Source organism: Protopterus annectens, chromosome 13.part0, assembly GCF_019279795.1.
Source record: "Protopterus annectens isolate FY-2018-M chromosome 13.part0, PAN1.0, whole genome shotgun sequence".
NCBI classification, from domain to species: domain Eukaryota; kingdom Metazoa; phylum Chordata; order Ceratodontiformes; family Protopteridae; genus Protopterus; species Protopterus annectens.
Genome location: NC_056747.1, coordinates 213342587 through 213367258, shown reverse-complemented (window position 1 = coordinate 213367258; position 24672 = coordinate 213342587). Strand labels below are relative to the sequence as shown.

General features: G+C 40.2%; 1 protein-coding gene across 4 annotated transcripts in view; it reads left to right on the top strand.

Moving 5' to 3' along the window:
- Positions 1-24672, top strand: part of LOC122787161 (tyrosine-protein kinase ZAP-70) — a 730437-nt gene that overhangs the window by 352831 nt on the left and 352934 nt on the right. For all 4 annotated transcript variants that reach the window (XM_044053737.1, XM_044053738.1, XM_044053739.1 and 1 more), the window contains 2 exons: positions 8316-8769; positions 21398-21558. In XM_044053737.1, the coding sequence (XP_043909672.1) occupies positions 8368-8769; positions 21398-21558 (563 nt within the window). In that variant the 5' untranslated portion in view covers positions 8316-8367. The remainder of the gene's footprint in view (positions 1-8315; positions 8770-21397; positions 21559-24672) is intronic.

The window sequence follows — 24672 nt, the reverse complement described above, 5'->3', positions numbered from 1 at the left end:
TTTCATAAAAAGGCGGCCTGTGATATTGTTGGTGCCAAATGATGCAGTGTTCTTGGCTTTAGAAAGAGCACTGAGGACCTGTTTCCTAGTGATGGTAGGGGGAGTTATATCTGATGGTATTTCCTGAGGGGTGACTGTGGAGGAGAGAGGGGTAAAGTTATAGCTGAATTTGTCTATCAGTAGGTATGCTATATTTTCTGGCTTAGTATAGGTGGCTCCATTAATAATGAGCTTTGCACGCAACTGTGTATTGTCTTTGAGGTTGTGACCTAGCTAAAGAATGCCTTGTGGTTGTACATTGCCTGAAGGCCAAATTTACCTCATATTTGATTTTGTATCCTCTGAAGTGTTTGTTTAGATGGATGAGAGTTCTTTTATCCTCCAGGGTGCTATACCTCCTAATTTTTGCCATGATTTTCTTTCTTCTGTTATACTTCCAATTCATGCTGTGATTCTACAAGGGTAACTTGTTTTTTAAGTCAGTTCTGAACTTATTTCTGGTGGGTACAGCTAGCTCTCTGCAGCTATTAAGATAATTGCATAGGGTTTCTGTGAGTAGTTCCAGATAGCAGTGTTGTCAGGGTGGAGGCCAGCTGCAAATATAGCCAGGCTATCACTTATTAGTAAGAAGTTAGCTTTAGAGTACTTCCAAACATTGCAGGGTTAACTGGGTTTCCAGGTTTTATTTTTACTTCAAAGGAGATTGTTTTGTGGTCTGACCATACCAGCGAGGACATTACAGTAGGGGGTGTGCAGCACTCTCCCATATTAGTGAGGACCAGATCCAGTATGTTTGCCCTACTGGTCAGGGAGTTGTATTTACAAAATCCAGGAATCTTTGTGCCTACACCTTTGGTGTCATATATGATTTCCAGTCTGTAGTGGAGTAATTAATGTCACCCATGAATATGCTATTGAGTAGGATGATGAGTGTTTTTCATTAAGCTTAAATATGTGTTATGGGCTTCCTGGATTATAGAGAGGGACATTTAGCTTGCAAGGAAGTGGTATGGATTTTGCCTATGTCAATTTGAACATGGATTAGCTCAAGTGCATCACACTGTTTGACCAGCCTTGAAGTATATTTATTTTTTACACAAATCAAGACACCTCCACCTTTAGTCCCTGCCTGTGTAGTAGCTGGTCTAAATGTATGAAAGGCAATATAATCTTATAGTGCTGGGGTACTCTCAGTGGTTTTAAGCCACACTTCAGTGATTGCACAGACATCAGTGTTCTGTAGGATGGAGAGAGCTTGTAGGGAGTGGAGGTTGTTGTTTAGACTCCTAGCATCGAGCAGTAAAACCTTCAGATTTTTTTGGTTTGGATTTGTTTATATTGGAAGCATTTTCATTTTCACAATGTCTAAAGATGTATCTGTGTGAGAGGACAATGTTTTAGCAAATATTTTAAAGCCTAAAGAGGAGAGATGTAGAGCACTCCTGGCAAAGAAGGGTGGTCTGCTGACCATGTCCTTCCATGCCGACAAATATTACACCCCCTTAGAATGACAACAGAAACAAAGGCAATTATTAAAGTCAGACATATTTTGTTCATATTGTGGCGTCATCCTTGGTGAAGGTAGAATGCTGCTCAGTGCTAGGATCATATCAGTTTGGGACACATATTCTGAGAGCACCATGATGTTTCTCTTCATATTGTCTAAGGAGGTATGTCTCAGGTCATTACACCAACATGACTGAGTCATATTGGTATTTGTGGTCCAGTGACCTGAGTGTATATGACATTGTGTAATAGCTTTACTTTTACCAAAGGAAATTCCAGCAAAATGACCAAATTCATTTTACAGTGTTACTATTTCTACATACCATAGGTTCATAGGTTCATAGATAAGTACTAGGCTATCTGCCCGAGGGCATCTATAAGCCTAGCCAGAATGTGTTGGCTTTCGCCACCCCCTTAGATTAGTTCCCTGTGCCTCGGTCCAGCATAGCCATTAGTTATCTGTGCCTCTGTCCAGCAGAGCCACAGCAGTAATCCCCGGGATAAATATTATGTTTCCCATCCACTCATCAAGGTTTCTCTTGAAGAGTGTTAGTGAGGGGCTCTGCCTAATGTAGATTGGAATCCTGTTCCAAAGCATAAGGAGTCTCTGGGACAGGAATCTATCCCTCCAGCATGTCCTATTTATCATTGTGGTGAGGTTTAAATCCCTAGAGCGTGTGGCTCTTGGGGATTTGTTTTTCTTTTAGGTGGAGCATGTCTATCAATTCTGGGTTGGACATGGCCTTGTATGTCAGGCAGAGGTCACCTCTGAGTAAGCGGTATGCAACCGAGTACAGCTGGAATTTCTTCAGTCGGGCTGCATAGAGCATATGTTTGAGGCCAGTAATCCTCTTGGTGAGGTACTTCTGTGGTCTTTCCATCTGTTGCAAGTGTCTTGTAAGGTACATACTAAATGGGGCATTGTACTCTATGATGGGTCTGATGAGTGATGAGTAGAGGGGCACAATAACCTCTTTTGTTCTAGATGTGAACCCTTTTGTGATTAGGTGGGCCACATAGAAGGATTTTCTAACCACCTTGGCAATATGATTATCAAAGGAGAGATTACTATCTACTTGGGTCCCCAGATCCGTTATTACATTTTCTGTATTTAGGGGACTGCCACGTATGTGGTAGTTCACGGGTACTTTGTTTTTTCCAAAGGGGATGACTATGCACTTTTTGGCATTTAGCTTGAGGCTATGATTTTGACACCAGATATCTGTCTCAGTGAGTCCCTTCTGGAGGATGCCTGTATCAGCTGGAGAATCAGTTATGGCCCCCAGTTTGCAGTCGTCTGTGAACTTGGTCAACCATAGTCCTCCTGTGCTTGCCTGTACCTCTGAGAAGTATATACTGAACAGGAGGGGTCCCAGGACTGAGCCCTGGGGTACGCCACTTGTAACTGGTTTAGAGTCGGACCTAGAGCCTGCAACTCTCATTGTGTGGGTTCTATCCATGAGCCAATTGGCAACCCATCTTGTGACATAGGGATTTATGTTCAGGCAGGTGAGCTTGTCTATAATACCAGAATAGGGAATGGTGCTGAAAGCCTTTGAAAGGTCTAGGTAGGCTGTGTGGACCTCCTTTCCCTCATCTAAAGCCTTGGTATCTGTCTCAGAGAAGTCCATCAGGTTTAGGAGGCATGCTCTGCCCTTAACAAAGCCAAACTGGGTAGGATCCAGTGTTTGAAGGTTCCCAATATCTATGAAAATGAATTCCGTGATGATGGGCTCCATAGCCTTGCAGACCAGGCTAGTCAGGCTTATAGGGTGATAGTTCCCAGGGTCCATTGTGGCTTCACCTTTGTGGAGCGGGATAACTGTTGCTGTGCGCCACTCTATGAATACGTATCCTGTAGAGAGGCTGAGTTTGAACAGTGCATTTAAGTGAGAGGTTAGTTCATTTTGGAGCTCGTGTAAGACACAGCCTGGGGCACCTTCTGTTCCCATTGAAGCTGTATTTTTAGCTGTTTTAACCTGTGTGTCAGTGATTGCTGGGGCACTACATTCTTCTGATATGGTTATGAGCCCTTTAGGGGGTGAGAGGAGGGTGAATTTTGCACTAAACCTGTCTGCCAAAATGTTGGCAATATCCGTCAGTTCAGTGTATTTTGTGCCATTCTGCACTAACTCAGAGCAGATCTGAGAGTTTCCACTTAGGCTCTTGACATAGCTAAAGAATGCTTTGTGGTTATCTTTGGAGTCATTGGCAATTTTTCTTTCGAAGCTAGCTTTGGATGATTTTATGAGGGATCATAGTTTTTTGCTGATACTGATCAGGGATGTCTTTCCTTCTTGGGATTTTACTCTTTTCTGCACTAGTTTCCTCCTTCTATTGTATAGCTTGTTCATGGCAGGGGTCCACCAGACCGGTTTCCTTTTCTTGGAGGAGTGATTCTTGGTTTTGCTTGGGATAGCACGATCCATGCATTTTTGCAGGTGCTCATAGAATGCCTTTGTAAGGGATTCAGCAGCTTGGATAGCGTTATCCTTTAGCATGGGGAGTGTGAACCTTTCTACCTCGTCTTAAGTAATATGAAGTTTGCTTTTGAAAAGTTTTTCATTGTGGTTTCCTTGATTGGGGTTGGGGGCAGAATGTGGCTATCCAGAGTGATTAGTCTATGGTCTGATCTAAACAGCGAGGGTTTGACCTCCGGTGTAGAACGCCGGTCGCCCATGTTGGTGATGACTAGGTCCAATATGTTGTCACCTCTGGTGGGGGTGTTGACCAGTTGACCCAGGGTGTTCAAGTTTATAAATTCTAGGAAGCACTGGGCAAGGGAGTTTGTACTTGAGTAATTCTCCCAGTTATTGTTTGGGTAATTGAAATCACCCAATATTAGGGCATTTGGTAGGACCTTCATATTTTCCAGTGTCTCCAGAAACATGGAATGGGGGTCCTGGGTCATGGTGGGTGATCTGTAGCAAGCTACAATATGAATTGCAGTTTTGCCCATTGTTAGTTGCACATGGATGATCTCTGAGGCATTGTGCTGTGCCACTAACCTGGAGGTGTGGGTATCCTTGATGAATATGGATACACCCCCACCTTTTGTGTTTCGGTCCGGGTTCTGTGGCCATAAAATATGGTATGAGTTATAGCCTGGTAGTGCTGGGGTGCTCTCTGGAGCCTTAAACCAGGTTTCTGTTACTGCACAGATATCAATGTTCTCCATACTGAGGAGTGCCTCGAGTGCATGCATTTTGAGGTTTAGACTTCTGGCGTTGAGTAGCATTACCCTCAGTTTTTGGTTGCTTGTGCTATTTATGGTGGTGGGTTTGTCTTTTGAGCCTTGCCAAAAAAAGGCACTATGGGGGCAGCAAAAGCCTTGGCCAGTATTCGAATGCCTAAGGGTGACAGGTGCAAGCCATCTCTTGTGAAGCAATGTGGCTTATCGAGCATGTCATCCCAGGTGGACAGATACTGGATCCCCTTTGAATGACACCATAAACTTATCCAGTTGTTGAAATTGATCATTTTTTCTCTATACTGTGGCATCATTCTTGGTGAGGGCAGGATGCTACTCAGGGTCAGGGTCATACTAGCCTGGGCTACGTGATCAGAGAGCTCTTCCATGTCTCTTTTCATGTAGTCCAGGGAGGTACATCTCAGATCATTCACACCAACATGGACAATGACATAGTCCTATTTGTACTTGTTCTGGAGTGACCTGAGTGCTTGTGTTATGTGGCAGATCCTGGCACCTGACAGGCAGCTAACTGTAACCTTCTCCTTGTCCATCCCAGCTAGTGGGACATCAGTGTGCCTGACTATAGCGTCACCTATTACTAGTGTGTTGGATATGTTATTTTACCTTAAGGGCTGTGATTGCATGGCACACTGATTATGTGAAGTATGTGTTTCATGGTTTGTGATGAGGTGTGGAGGTTGCTTGGGTGTCTGCTTTGGAGGTCTCTGTTGCTTTTGCAGATTTTTATTTAGAGCCTCCGAGTATGTCTTTGTGTATTTATGTGTGTTATTTGCCGGTGTTGGTTTAGTAGGTCTGTGTGAGACTGGTGGTGTTTTGCAAGTATTTTCCTTCACCTCTTGACTGTCAGTTCCAGTCTTGGGTTGAGATAGCTTTGCCTCCAGTTTGGCTGTATAATTGCACCTCTTGCATATATTAGTGTTTGGTGGTAGGAGGAGAGGGTTGTCTATGTACATGAGGCAGTTGTAACATTGCCTCAAAATGCCCATTTTCACCAGTTGGACTGGAGAGTACACCTGAAACTGCCCTTTGGACATGCCTGAATAGGTAATGTGAGCTGTTTTACTGATTAGCTGGTAGGGACATATAGAGAGCCTTGCCCTTCCGGACAGTATAGGGGGTCTAGTGCTAGGGTTAATTAGTGCTTGCTATGAGTTTTGAGCAATTGCTGGGCTGTGAAATGAATGGTTTGAGTGCTTAAATTGAAAGTTTGTCTAGTTCCAAGGGAAAAATTGAAGAGCAGACTACGTGGAGACGGGAATAGTTTAACCCTAGCTAACTGGCACTGCCCAGCATGCAAAACCACGCAAATGTGGTGTTTATAGCAGGGAAATGAAAGAGATATAAATTAGACCAAAATGGCCAATCAACTGCTGACTTCTGGGCTACAGCAAACAAAGCGCACAAATTTCAGAAAGAAACAGATCAAATAAGCAGGCACAATAAGCCTTTAACCAGAAATTCCCAGCTCAGAAGGGTAGAATCTAGCCTCTCCTCCCCACAAGAGTGCAGACTGCAAACCTTCTTAATGTAAAATAACTAGCCTGAAGCCCAACTGCTTAAACCAGAACTAATGCGCTTTTAGAATAACAGACACTGAGCCTTCAATCAGCAATTCCCAACTTAGAAGGATGTAAGCTACCTGTCCTGCCACAACAATGCAGTCCACAAACCTTCTTAATGTAAAACAACTGGTTTGAAGCCCAAGTGCTTAAACCAAAAGGCTTAGAATAACAGTTGCAATTTAATCAGGCTACTACCAAGCAGTAATAACTGCAGCAGAATAATACAAGTTAAGAAGAAGCAAAAGCAAAATAAGGTAATAAAGTGGGAAGAAACACAAATACAGTAAAAGCAGATGAATAAAGTGCAATTTTTGTGTATGTATGTATATATATATATATATATATATATATATATATATATATATATATATATATATATATATATAAAACAATGGAAAATGAGCAAACTCATTTAAACAAATTGCTCAATTAACCAGTAAAAAAACTCAAAACTGAGCTCTGTTCCAGCAGTCTTCAACCTGACAAGTTCTAATTGCACACTCCTGCCACTAGGGTGCAGGGAAATCTTCTCCAAAAAATGGCCTGGATTAGTGCTCAAGTTATACATACAAAGCTAGATTCAGCAGGCCTGAATCTAGTCTGTGTTACAGCAGACAAGGCGCACCGATATCAGAAAAACAGTTCAAATGTGCAGGCACAGTAAGCCTTTAGCCAGAAATTCCCAGCTCAGAAGGGTAGAATCTAGCCTCTCCTCCCACAGGAGTGCAGACCACAAACCTTCTTAATGTAAAATAACTGGCCTGGACCCCAAGTGCTTGAACCAGAACTAATACACTTTTGGAATAACAGACACTGAGCCTTCAATCAGCAATTCCTAACTTAGAAGGATGTAAGCTACCTGTCCTGCCACAATAGTGCAGACCACAAACTTTCTTAATGTAAAACAACTGGTCTGAAGCCCACGTGGAGTAACCAAAAGACTTAGAATAACAGTTACAATTTAATCAGGCTGCTACCAAGCAGTAATAACTGCAACAAAATAAACATAATTGAGTACTTTTAAGAAGAGGCAAAAGCAAAATAAGGTAATAAAGTAGGAAGAAACACAAATACAGTAAAAGCGGATAAAGTGCAATTTTTTTTATATATAACAATAGAAAACAAGCAAACTGATTTGAACAAATTACCCAATTAACTGGTAAAAAAACTCAGAACTGAGCCCTGTTCCGGCAGTCTTCAATCAGACAAGTTCGGGGCCTAAGTGGGTATGCCTACTCAAATGTTCTCTCTGTATTAGGCATGATGTGCTAATGAGACTAGTCTAGGATAGATCTGGGATAGAGCTGAACAGATGGGACTGGTAGGAGTGTCTGAAATCAAAACATGATCTCACTGTACTCGGTTGAGTGAGCAAATGAGCTGGGCCCAGGAGGAGTGTTCAAACACAAATTTACAAGAGGGGCCATATTGAGAATGTAGGTTAAGCTGGGTTCAGTGTTGCCTAATTTATGTATTCAGTCATTTGAGGATCCCCTGCATGATAAAATAATTGTAGGCATTAGTAAACTCATCCTAACCTACACCCCAGCTTGCTATATTGTTATAATAACCAAAGAAATACAGCGCAATGTTGTTTTTTTTCCTGGTAGTTTCATGAAAGATTGAGAAAAAACGAATGAGAAAAGGAAAGAGATCAGATCCAAAATATTGTCTGCTAGAGTACAAATGACCAAACCATGGAATAAAGATATTGGTGAAAGCACTGCTGCCTGTTTATGAGTAAGCATCAAGAGAAAACAAGGAAGTAGCAGCATGTATATTACTACAGAAATCTTTTCATTTGACGCAGGATTTAAGAACAGTGTAAAATGAATTAGGGTATACATTATTTTTTGTTTAAACTACTTTTTAATTATCTTCTCACAGCATCACAGCATTACTAAAAATTATAATTATTATACTTATAGTTGCATTGAAGCATACTGTTATGTAAACTAAGTTTAGCTAAAGAATTTGAACTCACTCACTGTCATTTTTTTATGTTATACTTGTCCTGTTTTGATGCTTTGCAGAAACACAAAGAAAGATTTATGTCAACAAGGACAGTAAAAAGAATTTCAGAAGATGCCTGACCCTGCAGCTCACTTGCCATATTACTATGGCTGTATAAACCGTTCTGAGGCTGAGGAACATCTGAAACTTGGTGGTATGGCTGACGGACTATTCCTTTTGCGACAATGTCTGCGTAACCTTGGAGGCTTTGTTCTGTCAGTAGTATGTGATGTGAAGTTTCATCATTATCCTGTTGAACGGCAGTTGAATGGAACTTATGCCATCAGTGGTGGAAAGCCACATTGTGGGCCAGAAGAACTATGTGAATTTTATGCAAGAGATGCAGATGGCCTTTGCTGCCCACTGCGAAAACCCTGCAATCGTCCAGCTGGTCTAGAACCTAAGCCCGGAGTATTCGATAATATCAGAGAGAACATGTTAAGGGAATATGTCAGGCAAACATGGAACCTGGAGGTAAATGCTGCTTTATTAATATTTTTAGTCATTATCAAACTCACAAGAGGTTGTCATAATGGTTAAGGTGTTTACCTTATAGACATAAGGTGCAGGATTTGATTACATGGGATTTTTGGCTAGGGTTAAAATCACTCACAAGTATAACTATCTAACATATCTTCTCGGCTCATTGCTGCCAGTATGCAGTATACAATGCACTGTACTTTTAACTTCAGTCATACCTCTCAACATTTCTGCTTAAGAAAAAAGGAGAAAGCTGAAAATAATGGCAGACAAATGGCCAAAATCGGGGAGAGCAGTGAGATGAGAAGATATATTCCTGTGTGTGTGTGTGCCTATAAATAGTTAGAAAGTTGCCATAACAGTCTTTGCATCACCATTTTTTCCAAATGTTAAGTTTGAAACTTGAATGTCTGTCTTTATTTACAGTTCTCACTGACTTACAGAAAAAAAATGCAAATATTATGAACACAATGAAATATGAGCAAAAACATGTGAAATGTAGCATTTATGCCCCCTACCTATATACACATCACAAATGCATGCACAACAGACAAACACACACATACACACCCACACACACATCAGCAAACACACACATACACAGCAGACAAACACACACATACACACCCACACACACACACCAGCAGACAAACACACATATACAGACAAACACACACATACACACCCACATACACATCAGCAGACAAACACACACATACACACCCACACACACCACACACATCAGCAGACAAACACACACATACACACCCACACACACATCAGCAGACAAACACACACATACACACTCACACACACACATCAGCAGACAAACACACACATACACTCCCACACACACACATCAGCAGACAAACACACACATACACACCCACACACACATCAGCAGACAAACACACACATACACACACCCACACACACATCAGCAGACAAACACACACGTACACACCCACACAGACATCAGCAGACAAGCACACACATACACACCCAGACACACATCAGCAGACAAACACACACATACACACCCACACACTCATCAGCAGACAAGCACACACATACACACCCACACACAAATCAGCAGACAAACACACACATTCACACCCACACACACGTATGCCTGAGACACCCACTGGCACTTCAGATGTATGAGGAAGATAAAATGAATGAACAAATGCATAACTGCCACAGAGGACTGCACCATCCAAGCTCACTGTTGTCCGAATACAGTACCCAACCACCCCTGGAAGCCCTCCACCCAAATCTACATACCCCCCAATGTTTGAACTCAGGAATCAAGGAGAAAAATTATTCAGAAGCAGTGAAACAAAATCAAGGACAAGCACTGCCTTTCTATATTGAGGCAGTTGCAAAAATAAAAGGTTTTATGATGGCAAGCTTTTTATGAAGGCTGCTAAGTCTAAAACTCAAATGCCCCCCCGCTGCACACAGACACACACAAATGTAAACAGACTTAAATTTAAAAACAAATTATATACTTTCTGGATTAGTGTCATGCATAGTGCTGGTGAGACAACACAATTTTTAAACTAAATAACTAGCTACTTAATCAGAGCATGGTGATCATTTTGCAGTTAACCACCTGATAATCACCCGCATGTCCAGCATCAATGATTTTAAGTAGCCTGACACACTACAGAGTGACAAGTTCATTGGGAGCTGATGCATCAAAGATATGCATTTACTCTCAGTTCATGAGAACACATAACGTGTTTGGGGGGGTCCTGTAAACCCCCATATGCCTGCAAATTAAAATATACTAATTCTGAGACTGTATCAGTCCAGATAAGGGGAGAAACTCATGCATATTGCACTGCTCAACAGTGCACAGAATGGCACTGTACAATAGTAACACCAAGCACCCCTTCATTGTGTATTGGTGAATGGTGAGCCACCGGTCAGTCTGCTTTTATGATTATGACCATAAGGCTCAAAGTAGTGATCAAAAGCATTGACTCCTTTTTACAAATGGCAGCAGTCATGATTCCTTAGGGCCCTGCTGGATGTAATTATCATGAAAATGAATGCCTTAAACTGAATGCCAAGAAATGTATAGTCATCCCCTTTGGGAAAAATAAAGTACCCACAAATTATCACATAGACAGTAACCCACTGAGTACGGAAAAAGTAATCAGAGACCTGGAGACCCAAGTCGATAGTGACCTCATTTGACATCCATGTTGCCAAAGTGGTTAGAAAGACTTTCTACCTTGCCCACCTTATCATGAAGGGATTCACATCCAGATCAAAGGAGGTCATTGTACCCCTATACTCCTCCCTTATCAGGCCCATGATTGAGTACAATGCCCCATTTGGTATGTACCTCACCCGGCACTTACAACAGCTGGTGAGACCCCACAAGTACCTCACCAAGAGGATCAAGGGTCTCCAACATATGTCATATGCTAACTCCAGCTCTATTCAGTAGCATACCACCTGCTCAGAGGTGATCTGTGCCTGACGTACAAGGCCATGTCCAATCAGGAATTGATGGACATGTGCCACCTCAAAAAATCCAAATCCATCAGAACCACGAGAGCTAAAGATTTAAACCTCAGCACAAATATGAATAGGACAGATTCATAACTCAGAGGCTTCCCATACTCTGGAACAGAATCCCAGTTCATGTTAGGCAGAGCCCCTCACTGACTCTCTTCAAGCGAAATCTTGACGAGTGGATGGGAGATCGTAGGTTTACCCCGGGGGGTCATCCCTGTGTCACTACTAGACAGAGGCACAGTAAACTAATTTTATTAAGTAAGGGGGTCTTCAATGTGCCACTACTAGACAGAGGCACAGTATTCTAAATCTATTCTGTACACTTTAGTACCACTACATGGGGTGGCGAAAGCCTCATCACTAGGGCTAGGCTTATAAATGCCCCAGGGCAGATAGCCTAGTACTAAACTATGAAAGGGAACTTCCATTGGTCATATCTTATACAGTCTTTGCCCATAAACCTGGCAATCCATGCCAAAGAGTATTAGAGACTCTACAACTCTTTATGATTTCAGGAGAAACTATGCAGACCATCTGTTAACAGAATTACAATAGCAGTGCTTTTTTGACATCACAATTACTTTTCTACAGTAACCCTTCCTTTTCTCATTTCTACTGTCTGTCATAATTCTTTTATCATTTGTTATGATTTCTCAGGTATTTATGGAACGTAAGATTTTCATTACTTCCTTCTCATCTCTATTCGCATTTTCAGTCCTTGTTCTGTTTTCGTCTTCTCCCTTTCTTGTTGTCTATTACCATTCTTTTCCTGACTCCTTATACATCTGTACATCTTTCTCTCATTTTTTATTTTCATGTATTGCCTGCCTTCATGTTTTACTTTTCTTTCTCTACTTTGTCCATTCAGTTTTCCTTATCCTGTGTTCCTCTTTGTCTCCTTCTTTCTTCTTATATGTTTGTGGCATTTTATTTACTTTATAACTCTCTCAACAGACTGTCTGCTCCTTATCTCACTTTCTCCCTCTCCCCAGTGTTTACTACTACTCAAAAATAAATATATATAAATGAAATCTCATTTGGTCATAACTATGATTTAATATGCACACGCTACTAACTTTATTTTTTCTCACAGTGATCTTCACTGAAATGCTTGTGTTTTTCTTTTTGAACCTGTATCTACCAGAAAACTGTATTGAATACTACTTTGTATAGCCTAACTAGAAGATATGTATTCTGCATCTTACTGTATATATACTATTGTACTATGTAATTATTTTATATTGCTTCTATTTCTTGGAGCTTTTCTCCCTGGACCTCCGTTGAAAATGGGCTTCTGGCCCAGTTGGACTTTCCCGGTAAACAAATGTAAATAAATAAAATAAATACATTTATTATACTTTTCTCATTGTTAGTTATCAGTTTCTTATCTTTTTCCTATTTATTAATAGTGCATTTTTTGTTACTCATGTTAATTTCTGTATCATTTTTACTGTAATGAATACCATTTGGAAGCTCAGAAGTTACTTTCTGCCATTAGATTTCTTAATTAAAAGCTCCCTGGAACAGACTGTTAAGAAGGTAAAATATTTTGACCTGATCCTTATGAGTACAGCTTCTTCATGTACTTTTCTCTTGGCAATGCCTTCTCTGCCTAGGTTGGATAAGTTAGTGACCTGGACTATAAGAACCTCTAAACCTGAAGATATTAATATCTCCATATTCAAGGATTCCAAACGTACAAATCTCATTAAATATTATGATAGCTTTCAAGATCCACTTATTCCAACCCAGTCCTAGACATCACTTAGAATAAAGCTAGACAAAAGAGTTCTATGCCCACTTAGATAAATGTATATAATTGACAGTACCTATCAGATTAATATATCATTTAATTATAATGATAAGTTTAAAAAGCAAACCACCCTGGTAGACCACCAGAATAAATAAACTCTACAATAAAAGAAAAAAACTCTGTCATATATACTGCAGATCTATGGACTCTCATATCAAGGATAACATTAGTCATTTGACTAAAAACATAAAAAATAACTAGGATTATTAAGGTATCCCATGAACTGAGGTTAGCATCTGATGTTAAAGGCAACTACGTACAAACCTTTCTTTAGTTATTTTAAGAAACTAAGAAATAACACTTAACATTGCTCAGGATTTATGCAGGATAAGACCACCTTTTCTGACCTGGTAGACATTGCCAACATACTAGCAAATAAATTCAATGCCAACTTCACCTTGAAAAATGGTTACTCAAAGCCCATTTATTCCTGAAATCCTCAGATCCCCCATCATTACCAAAGGTCATGTCTGAGCAGTGCTCTCAAAGACTAAAAATACTTCTTCCATGGGACCTGACAATATACCTGGGTGTTTAATAAACAGAACCAAGCAAGCCCTAATGGAATTACTTCTCACACTATTTAACCTGAGTATGTCCACTGACTTTGTCCTGAGATGTAGTGCTCAATAGTGGTGATGCAATTCCACAAGGATGGCCCTGCCACTATCCCTGCGAAATTACAGGCACATCACTCTGACAAGTTTCAAATGCAAAGCCATGGGGCATATTATAACTGATCTGATTAGCTGTGATATTAAAAAACTCATCTGGCTAGACCTGCAAAAGTTTGTCTTTGTTAAGGGTAGGTCCCATGTAATGAATTTCTTTAACTTCCTTGACAGAGTAACTAAAATCAGAAAGAGAAACTCGTATAATGATAGGAGCTCTCTAATTAAACTAAACAGGAAACTAAGAGTACTAATTAAATCCAGAAAGGCCAGTCACATGGTCAAGATAGCCTCATAGGCTAACGTCAAACAGAAGGCCTTCTTCAACTATGTCTAAAACATCAAAGGCAGCATATACTGTATTAGTGTGCTGAAATGGTGGTCAGTGGTGCCACCTTCACTGAGCAGAGTGAAATAATTAGCTGACAAATTCAGTTTAGACTTCACACTCCACTCCCTCTACCTCCTCCCAAGAAATACTTACTAACAGAAGCCCCCTAACTATTAATAGGGAGCCGGTCATGGCAGCACTTGTTAAATGCCAAAAGACAGCCTCAGTGTGCTCCAACAATATCCTGGGATGCTACCTAAATAGCTTGAAGCATGCTCTATCAGGACCAGTTGAATCACTTTTCAGCTACAGTGCCAAAACCAAACAGGCTTTGTTCCTTGAGAATGGAAGACTGCAATGAAATATCAACAGACCCCAGAAACTCAGAACTATTAGACTGACTAGTTTAATATGCAAAGCCATTGAATGAATTATCATAGAAATGATCAACAAAGACATAGGTAACCTTTAGACAGTAGACTCAACCCAGTTTGGATTTGATGAGGGCAGGTCATACCTACTAAACCTGGTGGGCTTCCTTGAGAAGGTCACTAAAGCAGTTGATGAGGGGACGATTGTGCTTACCACCTACTTGGACCTGGTTAAGGCATACAATACAGTATCAACAAACTGATTATAGACCCCTACATAACTTGCTGGAATTCCAAGTTCCAGGGAGTCTGGATTGGTCATACCACCTCCTAACACCTAGGACTTGATCAGAATAAACTCAACACGACAAACATCATGGTTAATATAATTCAATGACCAATCCAAAGAATGAAATAATTAAACAATTAAACAATTAACATAAACTCATTTCATCCAACAGTATTCAAATACTGGTAATATCATATAACTTGAATAATAACACATCTGCCTAGAATAACTCACTCAATGTCTACCACAGGTAGAAAAAAATCTAAACAAAATGTTTTATAGAACAACTGATTTGTCTAATATAAAATATGTTAAAAGGTTTGTTATTGTAGTGCAACTGAGTATTCTACAACTTTGCTGAACTAATTTTTAAAACTGGAAGTATGGAAATAACATCATTTAACCCTGGAGGAGAATCTGCATCTAGATTAAACTGCCATATTAGTTTTCTGTATTCTGTTCTGTACTCCCATTGACCCCCTCGGATATCAGGGGGGATTTTTTCCAGAATACCAAACATAAATTTTTAAAAATTCTTATAAAGGCAAGAATATCTACAGAGGGGATTGCTGGTATTCTCCTTACTAATGTCATACAAGTCTTCATAAATCCTTCTCCCCAACTTACATTCCATTTTGCCTACATAAAATGCCATACAAGTCTGATGGACTGCTTAAGTACACAACAACTTGGTGTCACAATTGCCTTTCGTAATCTTAACCTTAGTAGAATTAAACATTATGTTGCTGCAGATTCCTTGGTTGTATTTCATTTCAAAGAACCTTTACTACTATTGTGCTCTAATATAGCCTTACTGTGGGAAATATCTGTTTTTACTATAATAAACTGACAAGAATGACATTACTTTGGGGAATTTTAATTTTACTAAGGGTAAGATTGCAACAGACAATTGTGAATGTCCACTACGGTTTCTTACCAGGAAAATCCAGGGTATAAAGACATTGTCCTATACAGATTGCCTTAAAGTTTTATCTCTATACTCAGTTTCCTACAGGGTACTGAGAGGTGATATGTCATACAAGGAATCATTAGATACAGCTCTGATGGACCTTTTAGTTTCCTACAGGGTACTGAGAGGTGATATGTCATACAAGGAATCATTAGATACAGCTCTGATGGACCTTTTAGTTTCCTACAGGGTACTGAGAGGTGATATGTCATACAAGGAATCATTAGATACAGCTCTGATGGACCTTTTAGTTTCCTACAGGGCACTGAGAGGTGATATGTCATACAAGGAATCATTAGATACAGCTCTGATGGACCTTTTAGTTTCCTACAGGGTACTGAGAGGTGATATGTCATACAAGGAATCATTAGATACAGCTCTGATGGACCTTTTAGTTTCCTACAGGGTACTGAGAGGTGATATTTCATACAAGGAATCATTAGATACAGCTCTGATGGACCTTTTAGTTTCCTACAGGGTACTGAGAGGTGATATGTCATACAAGGAATCATTAGATACAGCTCTGATGGACCTTTAGTTTCCTACAGGGTACTGAGAGGTGATATGTCATACAAGGAATCATTAGATACAGCTCTGATGGACCTTTTAGTTTCCTACAGGGTACTGAGAGGTGATATGTCATACAAGGAATCATTAGATACAGCTCTGATGGACCTTTTAGTTTCCTACAGGGTACTGAGAGGTGATATGTCATACAAGGAATCATTAGATACAGCTCTGATGGACCTTTTAGTTTCCTACAGGGTACTGAGAGGTGATATGTCATACAAGGAATCATTAGATACAGCTCTGATGGACCTTTTAGTTTCCTACAGGGTACTGAGAGGTGATATGTCATACAAGGAATCATTAGATACAGCTCTGATGGACCTTTTAGTTTCCTACAGGGTACTGAGAGGTGATATGTCATACAAGGAATCATTAGATACAGCTCTGATGGACCTTTTAGTTTCCTACAGGGTACTGAGAGGTGATATGTCATACAAGGAATCATTAGATACAGCTCTGATGGACCTTTTAGTTTCCTACAGGGTACTGAGAGGTGATATGTCATACAAGGAATCATTAGATACAGCTCTGATGGACCTTTTAGTTTCCTACAGGGTACTGAGAGGTGATATGTCATACAAGGAATCATTAGATACAGCTCTGATGGACCTTTTAGTTTCCTACAGGGTACTGAGAGGTGATATGTCATACAAGGAATCATTAGATACAGCTCTGATGGACCTTTTAGTTTCCTACAGGGTACTGAGAGGTGATATGTCATACAAGGAATCATTAGATACAGCTCTGATGGACCTTTTAGTTTCCTACAGGGTACTGAGAGGTGATATGTCATACAAGGAATCATTAGATACAGCTCTGATGGACCTTTTAGTTTCCTACAGGGTACTGAGAGGTGATATGTCATACAAGGAATCATTAGATACAGCTCTGATGGACCTTTTAGTTTCCTACAGGGTACTGAGAGGTGATATGTCATACAAGGAATCATTAGATACAGCTCTGATGGACCTTTTAGTTTCCTACAGGGTACTGAGAGGTGATATGTCATACAAGGAATCATTAGATACAGCTCTGATGGACCTTTTAGTTTCCCAGGGTACTGAGAGGTGATATGTCATACAAGGAATCATTAGATACAGCTCTGATGGACCTTTTAGTTTCCTACAGGGTACTGAGAGGTGATATGTCATACAAGGAATCATTAGATACAGCTCTGATGGACCTTTTAGTTTCCTACAGGGTACTGAGAGGTGATATGTCATACAAGGAATCATTAGATACAGCTCTGATGGACCTTTTAGTTTCCTACAGGGTACTGAGAGGTGATATGTCATACAAGGAATCATTAGATACAGCTCTGATGGACCTTTTAGTTTCCTACAGGGTACTGAGAGGTGATATGTCATACAAGGAATCATTAGATACAGCTCTGATGGACCTTTTAGTTTCCTACAGGGTACTGAGAGGTGATATGTCATACAAGGAATCATTAGATACAGCTCTGATGGACCTTTTAGTTTCCTACAGGGTACTGAGAGGTGATATGTCATACAAGGAATCATTAGATACAGCTCTGATGGACCTTTTAGTTTCCTACAGGGTACTGAGAGGTGATATGTCATACAAGGAATCATTAGATACAGCTCTGATGGACCTTTTAGTTTCCTACAGGGTACTGAGAGGTGATATGTCATACAAGGAATCATTAGATACAGCTCTGATGGACCTTTTAGTTTCCTACAGGGTACTGAGAGGTGATATGTCATACAAGGAATCATTAGATACAGCTCTGATGGACCTTTTAGTTTCCTACAGGGTACTGAGAGGTGATATGTCATACAAGGAATCATTAGATACAGCTCTGATGGACCTTTTAGTTTCCTACAGGGTACTGAGAGGTGATATGTCATACAAGGAATCATTAGATACAGCTCTGATGGACCTTTTAGTTTCCTACAGGGTACTGAGAGGTGATATGTCATACAAGGAATCATTAGATACAGCTCTGATGGACCTTTTAGTTTCCTACAGGGTACTGAGAGGTGATATGTCATACAAGGAATCATTAGATACAGCTCTGATGGACCTTTTAGTTTCCTACAGGGTACTGAGAGGTGATATGTCATACAAGGAATCATTAGATACAGCTCTGATGGACCTTTAGTTTCCTACAGGGTACTGAGAGGTGATATGTCATACAAGGAATCATTAGATACAGCTCTGATGGACCTTTTAGTTTCCTACAGGGTACTGAGAGGTGATATGTCATACAAGGAATCATTAGATACAGCTCTGATGGACCTTTTAGTTTCCTACAGGGTACTGAGAGGTGATATGTCATACAAGGAATCATTAGATACAGCTCTGATGGACCTTTTAGTTTCCTACAGGGTACTGAGAGGTGATATGTCATACAAGGAATCATTAGATACAGCTCTGATGGACCTTTTAGTTTCCTACAGGGTACTGAGAGGTGATATGTCATACAAGGAATCATTAGATACAGCTCTGATGGACCTTTTAGTTTCCTACAGGGTACTGAGAGGTGATATGTCATACAAGGAATCATTAGATACAGCTCTGATGGACCTTTTAGTTTCCTACAGGGTACTGAGAGGTGATATGTCATACAAGGAATCATTAGATACAGCTCTGATGGACCTTTTAGTTTCCTACAGGGTACTGAGAGGTGATATGTCATACAAGGAATCATTAGATACAGCTCTGATGGACCTTTTAGTTTCCTACAGGGTACTGAGAGGTGATATGTCATACAAGGAATCATTAGATACAGCTCTGATGGACCTTTTAGTTTCCTACAGGGTACTGAGAGGTGATATGTCATACAAGGAATCATTAGATACAGCTCTGATGGACCTTTTAGTTTCCTACAGGGTACTGAGAGGTGATATGTCATACAAGGAATCATTAGATACAGCTCTGATGGACCTTTTAGTTTCCTACAGGGTACTGAGAGGTGATATGTCATACAAGGAATCATTAGATACAGCTCTGATGGACCTTTTAGTTTCCTACAGGGTACTGAGAGGTGATATGTCATACAAGGAATCATTAGATACAGCTCTGATGGACCTTTTAGTTTCCTACAGGGTACTGAGAGGTGATATGTCATACAAGGAATCATTAGATACAGCTCTGATGGACCTTTTAGTTTCCTACAGGGTACTGAGAGGTGATATGTCATACAAGGAATCATTAGATACAGCTCTGATGGACCTTTTAGTTTCCTACAGGGTACTGAGAGGTGATATGTCATACAAGGAATCATTAGATACAGCTCTGATGGACCTTTTAGTTTCCTACAGGGTACTGAGAGGTGATATGTCATACAAGGAATCATTAGATACAGCTCTGATGGACCTTTTAGTTTCCTACAGGGTACTGAGAGGTGATATGTCATACAAGGAATCATTAGATACAGCTCTGATGGACCTTTTAGTTTCCTACAGGGTACTGAGAGGTGATATGTCATACAAGGAATCATTAGATACAGCTCTGATGGACCTTTTAGTTTCCTACAGGGCACTGAGAGGTGATATGTCATACAAGGAATCATTAGATACAGCTCTGATGGACCTTTTGCACATTGACAAAATAATCAGTATTAGGACCACTAAATCCAGGGATTTAAATGTTGCTTGTGACATAAATAAGACATGTTGGTGAGAGAGATGTGTCTTAGATGATCTCTCCATCTATGTGAAGCAAAGTCCATCCTTAACCTTATTTACAGGTAACCTTGACCAATGAATGGGAAATCAGAAATTCACAGCGGGTATTGTTCCCATGTCTGTGATAAACAGAGAGAGGCAGTAATGCCCAAACAACATACCTTCCCCCTTTAACTTCTAGGAACTGGTTAAGTAACACACAACCTCCTAATAAACCCTCATAATACATAGGAAAATAATTGTGTTGGCTAGGCTTATAAAGACTCTGGCGGTCATTGGCATAGTATATATTTATGAACCTATGAACAAACTGTTGGCCATGCTGTACACACTGGATACTTCGACCTGGCCAAGGACTTTGACACTAGACCCCTTGCCAGCATAGTTAGTAAGTGCATTACAAATAGATTCCTGTGTGGTAAGATGGATAACAGATTGGCTAAGTGCCTGAACCAATATGGTGCAAGTAGCAGGATCCTCATCAAAGAGTATAAAGGTAATCAGTGGAGATTCCGAGATCCCATGCTGGGATCCCTTCTGTTTCTATGTTGTAAAAATAAATGCCAGACTATAAATCAAGACCACTAATAAAGTTAGCAGAACACTGCAAACTGGGAGTCATTGTGAAGGCCTACACCAAAACCTTTCCTCAAAATATGACATAGATAATTCCCACTCCATAACAAGAATGTCATTAGAGACCTTGGTTAATAGCTCCCCCTCCTTTGATCATCACATAAGGACAATAGTCAGGAAGTCCTTCCACTTAACTAAAAAGATCACTGGCTTAAAAACTGTAAGCTACCAGAAAAGATTGGAAGAATTGTCCACTTGTTTAGTGTGTATTAGACTTCTGAGAGGAGATCTGTGACTTGCTGTCCAAGCCAGTAATCCAAATCTTTTGTATCTGTTCAAACTGAACAGTTTCACAAATACAAGGGATTTTAACCTTCCCAGGCAGATAAATTAAACAAGATGGACAGACAGGTTCATTACTCAACACCTCTCTCACCTCTGCCCTTGAATCCCACTGCAAAGGAATTACTGGGATATATTATCTTCCTTCAAATTGGAATGGGACAATTAGATGGGCATTCATAAATTCACAACAGGCTTTACTGGCCTGACCCTACTCAATAGAAGAGCTTCAGTCTGACGGTGGGGACTAGTGAGACAAATGCTTGCAAAATTCTGTTGCCTTGTATTCACTATTATCCTGTTTTAATATGATTATATTGTTTTCTGCATTTACTAAACACAAGCCAAAGTTTCCTAATTTTTAGGAAATTAACATTTCCCATGTTTTTTCTAGTAATGATTTTGCCATCCCTTCTCAGCCTGTGAACAACGTAATTGATTTAGATAACTAATAGCTACATAAGTATCTTATTGCATTGCTAACCTGCTGTGCTTCTTTGATAGGGCGATGCTCTGGACCAAGCTATTATCAGTCAAGCTCCACAGTTAGAAAAGCTGATTGCGACCACTGCGCATGAACAAATGGCTTGGTACCATGGTGCCATTTCACGTGAGGAAGCTGAACGAAGACTATATTCTGGGTCACAGCCTGACGGCAAGTTCTTGTAAGTACCTCATTAAATTCTTTCTCTATACATTTCTAATTTTTAAACCTAGGATGTTTAGTGTAAATGCTCATCAAATAAAGCCACATTTCTAATTTTTTTTTTTATACCACTACTAGTTTTACTGAATTTCAGAAGAAAGGTAAAACAGATTCCCTATCAGAAATATAATTCATAATAGTTACATTACAATTCAACAACTGATAGACATATCAATATATTTCATCTTGCTAAAGTAATAAAGTACATTATAAGACAATTGGCATTGCTTTCTTCTATTTAGGTCAGAATTCAGCATCAGAGATGAAAAGAGTAGCAAGGGGAGGCTTAGCCAAGTCCTGAGAACCAAATATACTGAACACCACGCACAACTATTCAGACTGCCATTCTGTCTGAGAAGCTCTGATTACTTTCTCCATCCATTTGTACAAAGCAGAGAAAGATAACACCAGCTCTGTCCCCAAATAGGTTTGCATGCACTTCATCCTCATTTTAAAATTCACTCACCTTAGGGAGCTTGGTAAAAATATGTAGGTAGGGAGCTGGCAAATGACTCCAAGCATCTCAGCACTACTAAGGAGAGGCAGGTTACACTCTATAACCCCTGGAATCTCAGCACTGTTTGGGAGAGTTAGAAAGCAATCTCTGACCCCAGGTATCTCAGCACTGTTTGGGAGAGTTAGAAAGCAATCTCTGACCCCAGGTATCTCAGCACTGTTTGAGAGAGTTAGGAAATACTCTCTGACCCCAGGTATTTCAGCACTATGTAGGAGAGTTAGAGAGTACTGTGTGATCCAGAGGTAGGAACACTCTGTGACTCCAGGAGTCTTGGCATTGTGTAGGAGAGTTAGTAGACAGTCTATGATCCCAGGTATCTGAGCACTGTTTAGGAATGTTACGGAACACTGTTTGGTCCCAGACATCTTAGCACTATTTAGAAGAGGTAGGGGACACTTTATGATACCAGGTATATCAGCACTATTTAGAAAAGGTAGTGACCACAGACATGTCAGCACAGTTTAGGAGAGGAAGGAACACTGTGATCCCAGGCATCTCAACATTCTTTAGAAGAGCTATGGAACACTGTACCTAACTTTTCAGGGATATAAAATGAGTAAAGTAAAATTCATCATGAAGTATGTCAGTAGTAGCTGATGAACTAGATATACTAGGGCATCAGCATGTTAGCCTTCTCATGCTTAGGTAGTCCTTCTCCAATAACTGCCTAGACCTGATTCAAAAATAATGCTGCTGTAATTCCATCATGAAGAGGTCATTACATGGAGGCTGTGTAAATGGCAGAGCAACCCATGTCCTAAAACTATCCTGAGAGATAATTATAGTCAGATGGTTATAAGTCAACCATAAATTGTACCACATCATATTTCAGCTATTCATGGTATGTCATTCAGCCACAAGATTGAAACCATACGAATACACATTTAGTGTCCATAGGTAGTAACACCACAACCACACCTGTTCAAACTCCATTATGGATGACAACGGATTACTGCTGGAGCAATGGCTTATGACACTGTATGGCCGAACAGCAGTATAACACTGCTGAAAAACAAATCCACACCATTATACATTGTTTGTTTTGCCTATTCAAAGTTCCTTGTTCTCTTCATTATATCTAAGAGACACTTCAATTTGATTCAGTGTCATCCAGCAGAATGTTCTAGAATATTCATAGCATGTTCAGCACTCCATCATGTGTTGCAGAGAAGATGGGCTAGGCATCCCAGGATCCCAATATAATCTGACAGTACATACACACACACACACACACACACACACACACACACACACACACACACACACACACACACACACACACACACACACCAAGTATGAAAGATGCATCAACACCATCATCTGATGGGAATGTGGTATAACAGTACCACCTGTCAGCCACATACACCCCCAACAGAGATGGGTGCAGTACATGGCAGCACAGGTGAAGTGACCATGTCTTCTCTAGATATATAGGCCCCAGTGAATACAAAATGACTGTGCAGTGTCATACGTATCAAACATGATGCATGCAGTGTGCATATATAGCTTTGCTAGTCAGTTATAATTGAAATGCATTATTTAACAGGCATACCCACATTTACCACTAAGAAGGAAGGGAGGAGAGAAACACAATCACCATCATACTCATAGCTGGTCAGGCACATTGTGAAACATGTCTGCCTGCACAAACATAGTTGGAGGCGACATATCACAGATGTATGAGATGGAGTCTAGAGGAAATGCATATTCTGTGCCATATATTAGGTGCTCCTGAGGTGGGTAAGGGCCTCATTATGCCATAATGGCCTGAGGTGGAGGCTAGCATCCCGAGATGGATGGTGATCCATGTCATACCTAATTTCCTCCTGCTATTTGTGTGCGATGGATATCAGCATATGATCTTGATCTGTGGCTACTTCTCTGGCTTGTTGCACTGGGACTAGTGCTCCATCTTGAGAAGAATGTTAGGTAACCTGTGACCTGGATGAAGTCCATGCTTGAGGTTTCCTGCTTTTTTTTAATTTCTCTAAGTCTTCTGGGCTACCATGATGGGAATGGACCCATTCCTAAGTCAATGTATGATTAAAGTTCATGAAATTAGTATTGTTTGAGGCTTTGATGTTAGCTCTTCACAGCAACTGCATTGTGCTCAGTGATGACTTCTTCTGCAATTTGTTTGGACTTACACGTATCAGTAACCTATCTAAATTCGATTGCAGATTATTTTTTTATAAGACCTGTTGCTCCTGCTTCTGCTGGAACTGTCTGGGTATCTTTCTTCCACTTTTCCCTCTTTTCTGCCTGCAAATCCTAGTACTTTATGATTTTGTGTCTGTCTGTAAGCAAGACACTGTAGTCACTGGTTGTAGTGATTTCAATAATCAGTGGTTCTTTTGTCTTCTTTTCATGGACTACTATATCTGGTTTTCTTGCATCTATTTTTTGAGCTGTCGGTAATGGATAATCCCATGTGATATAAACTTCATAATTTTCTATGATGCTTCGTGGCTCATGTTTCCAGTGTTTTTCAGCTACATCAGTATTATAATGTTTGCACAATCCCCAATGCAGCAATCTTGCTACATTATTATGCCT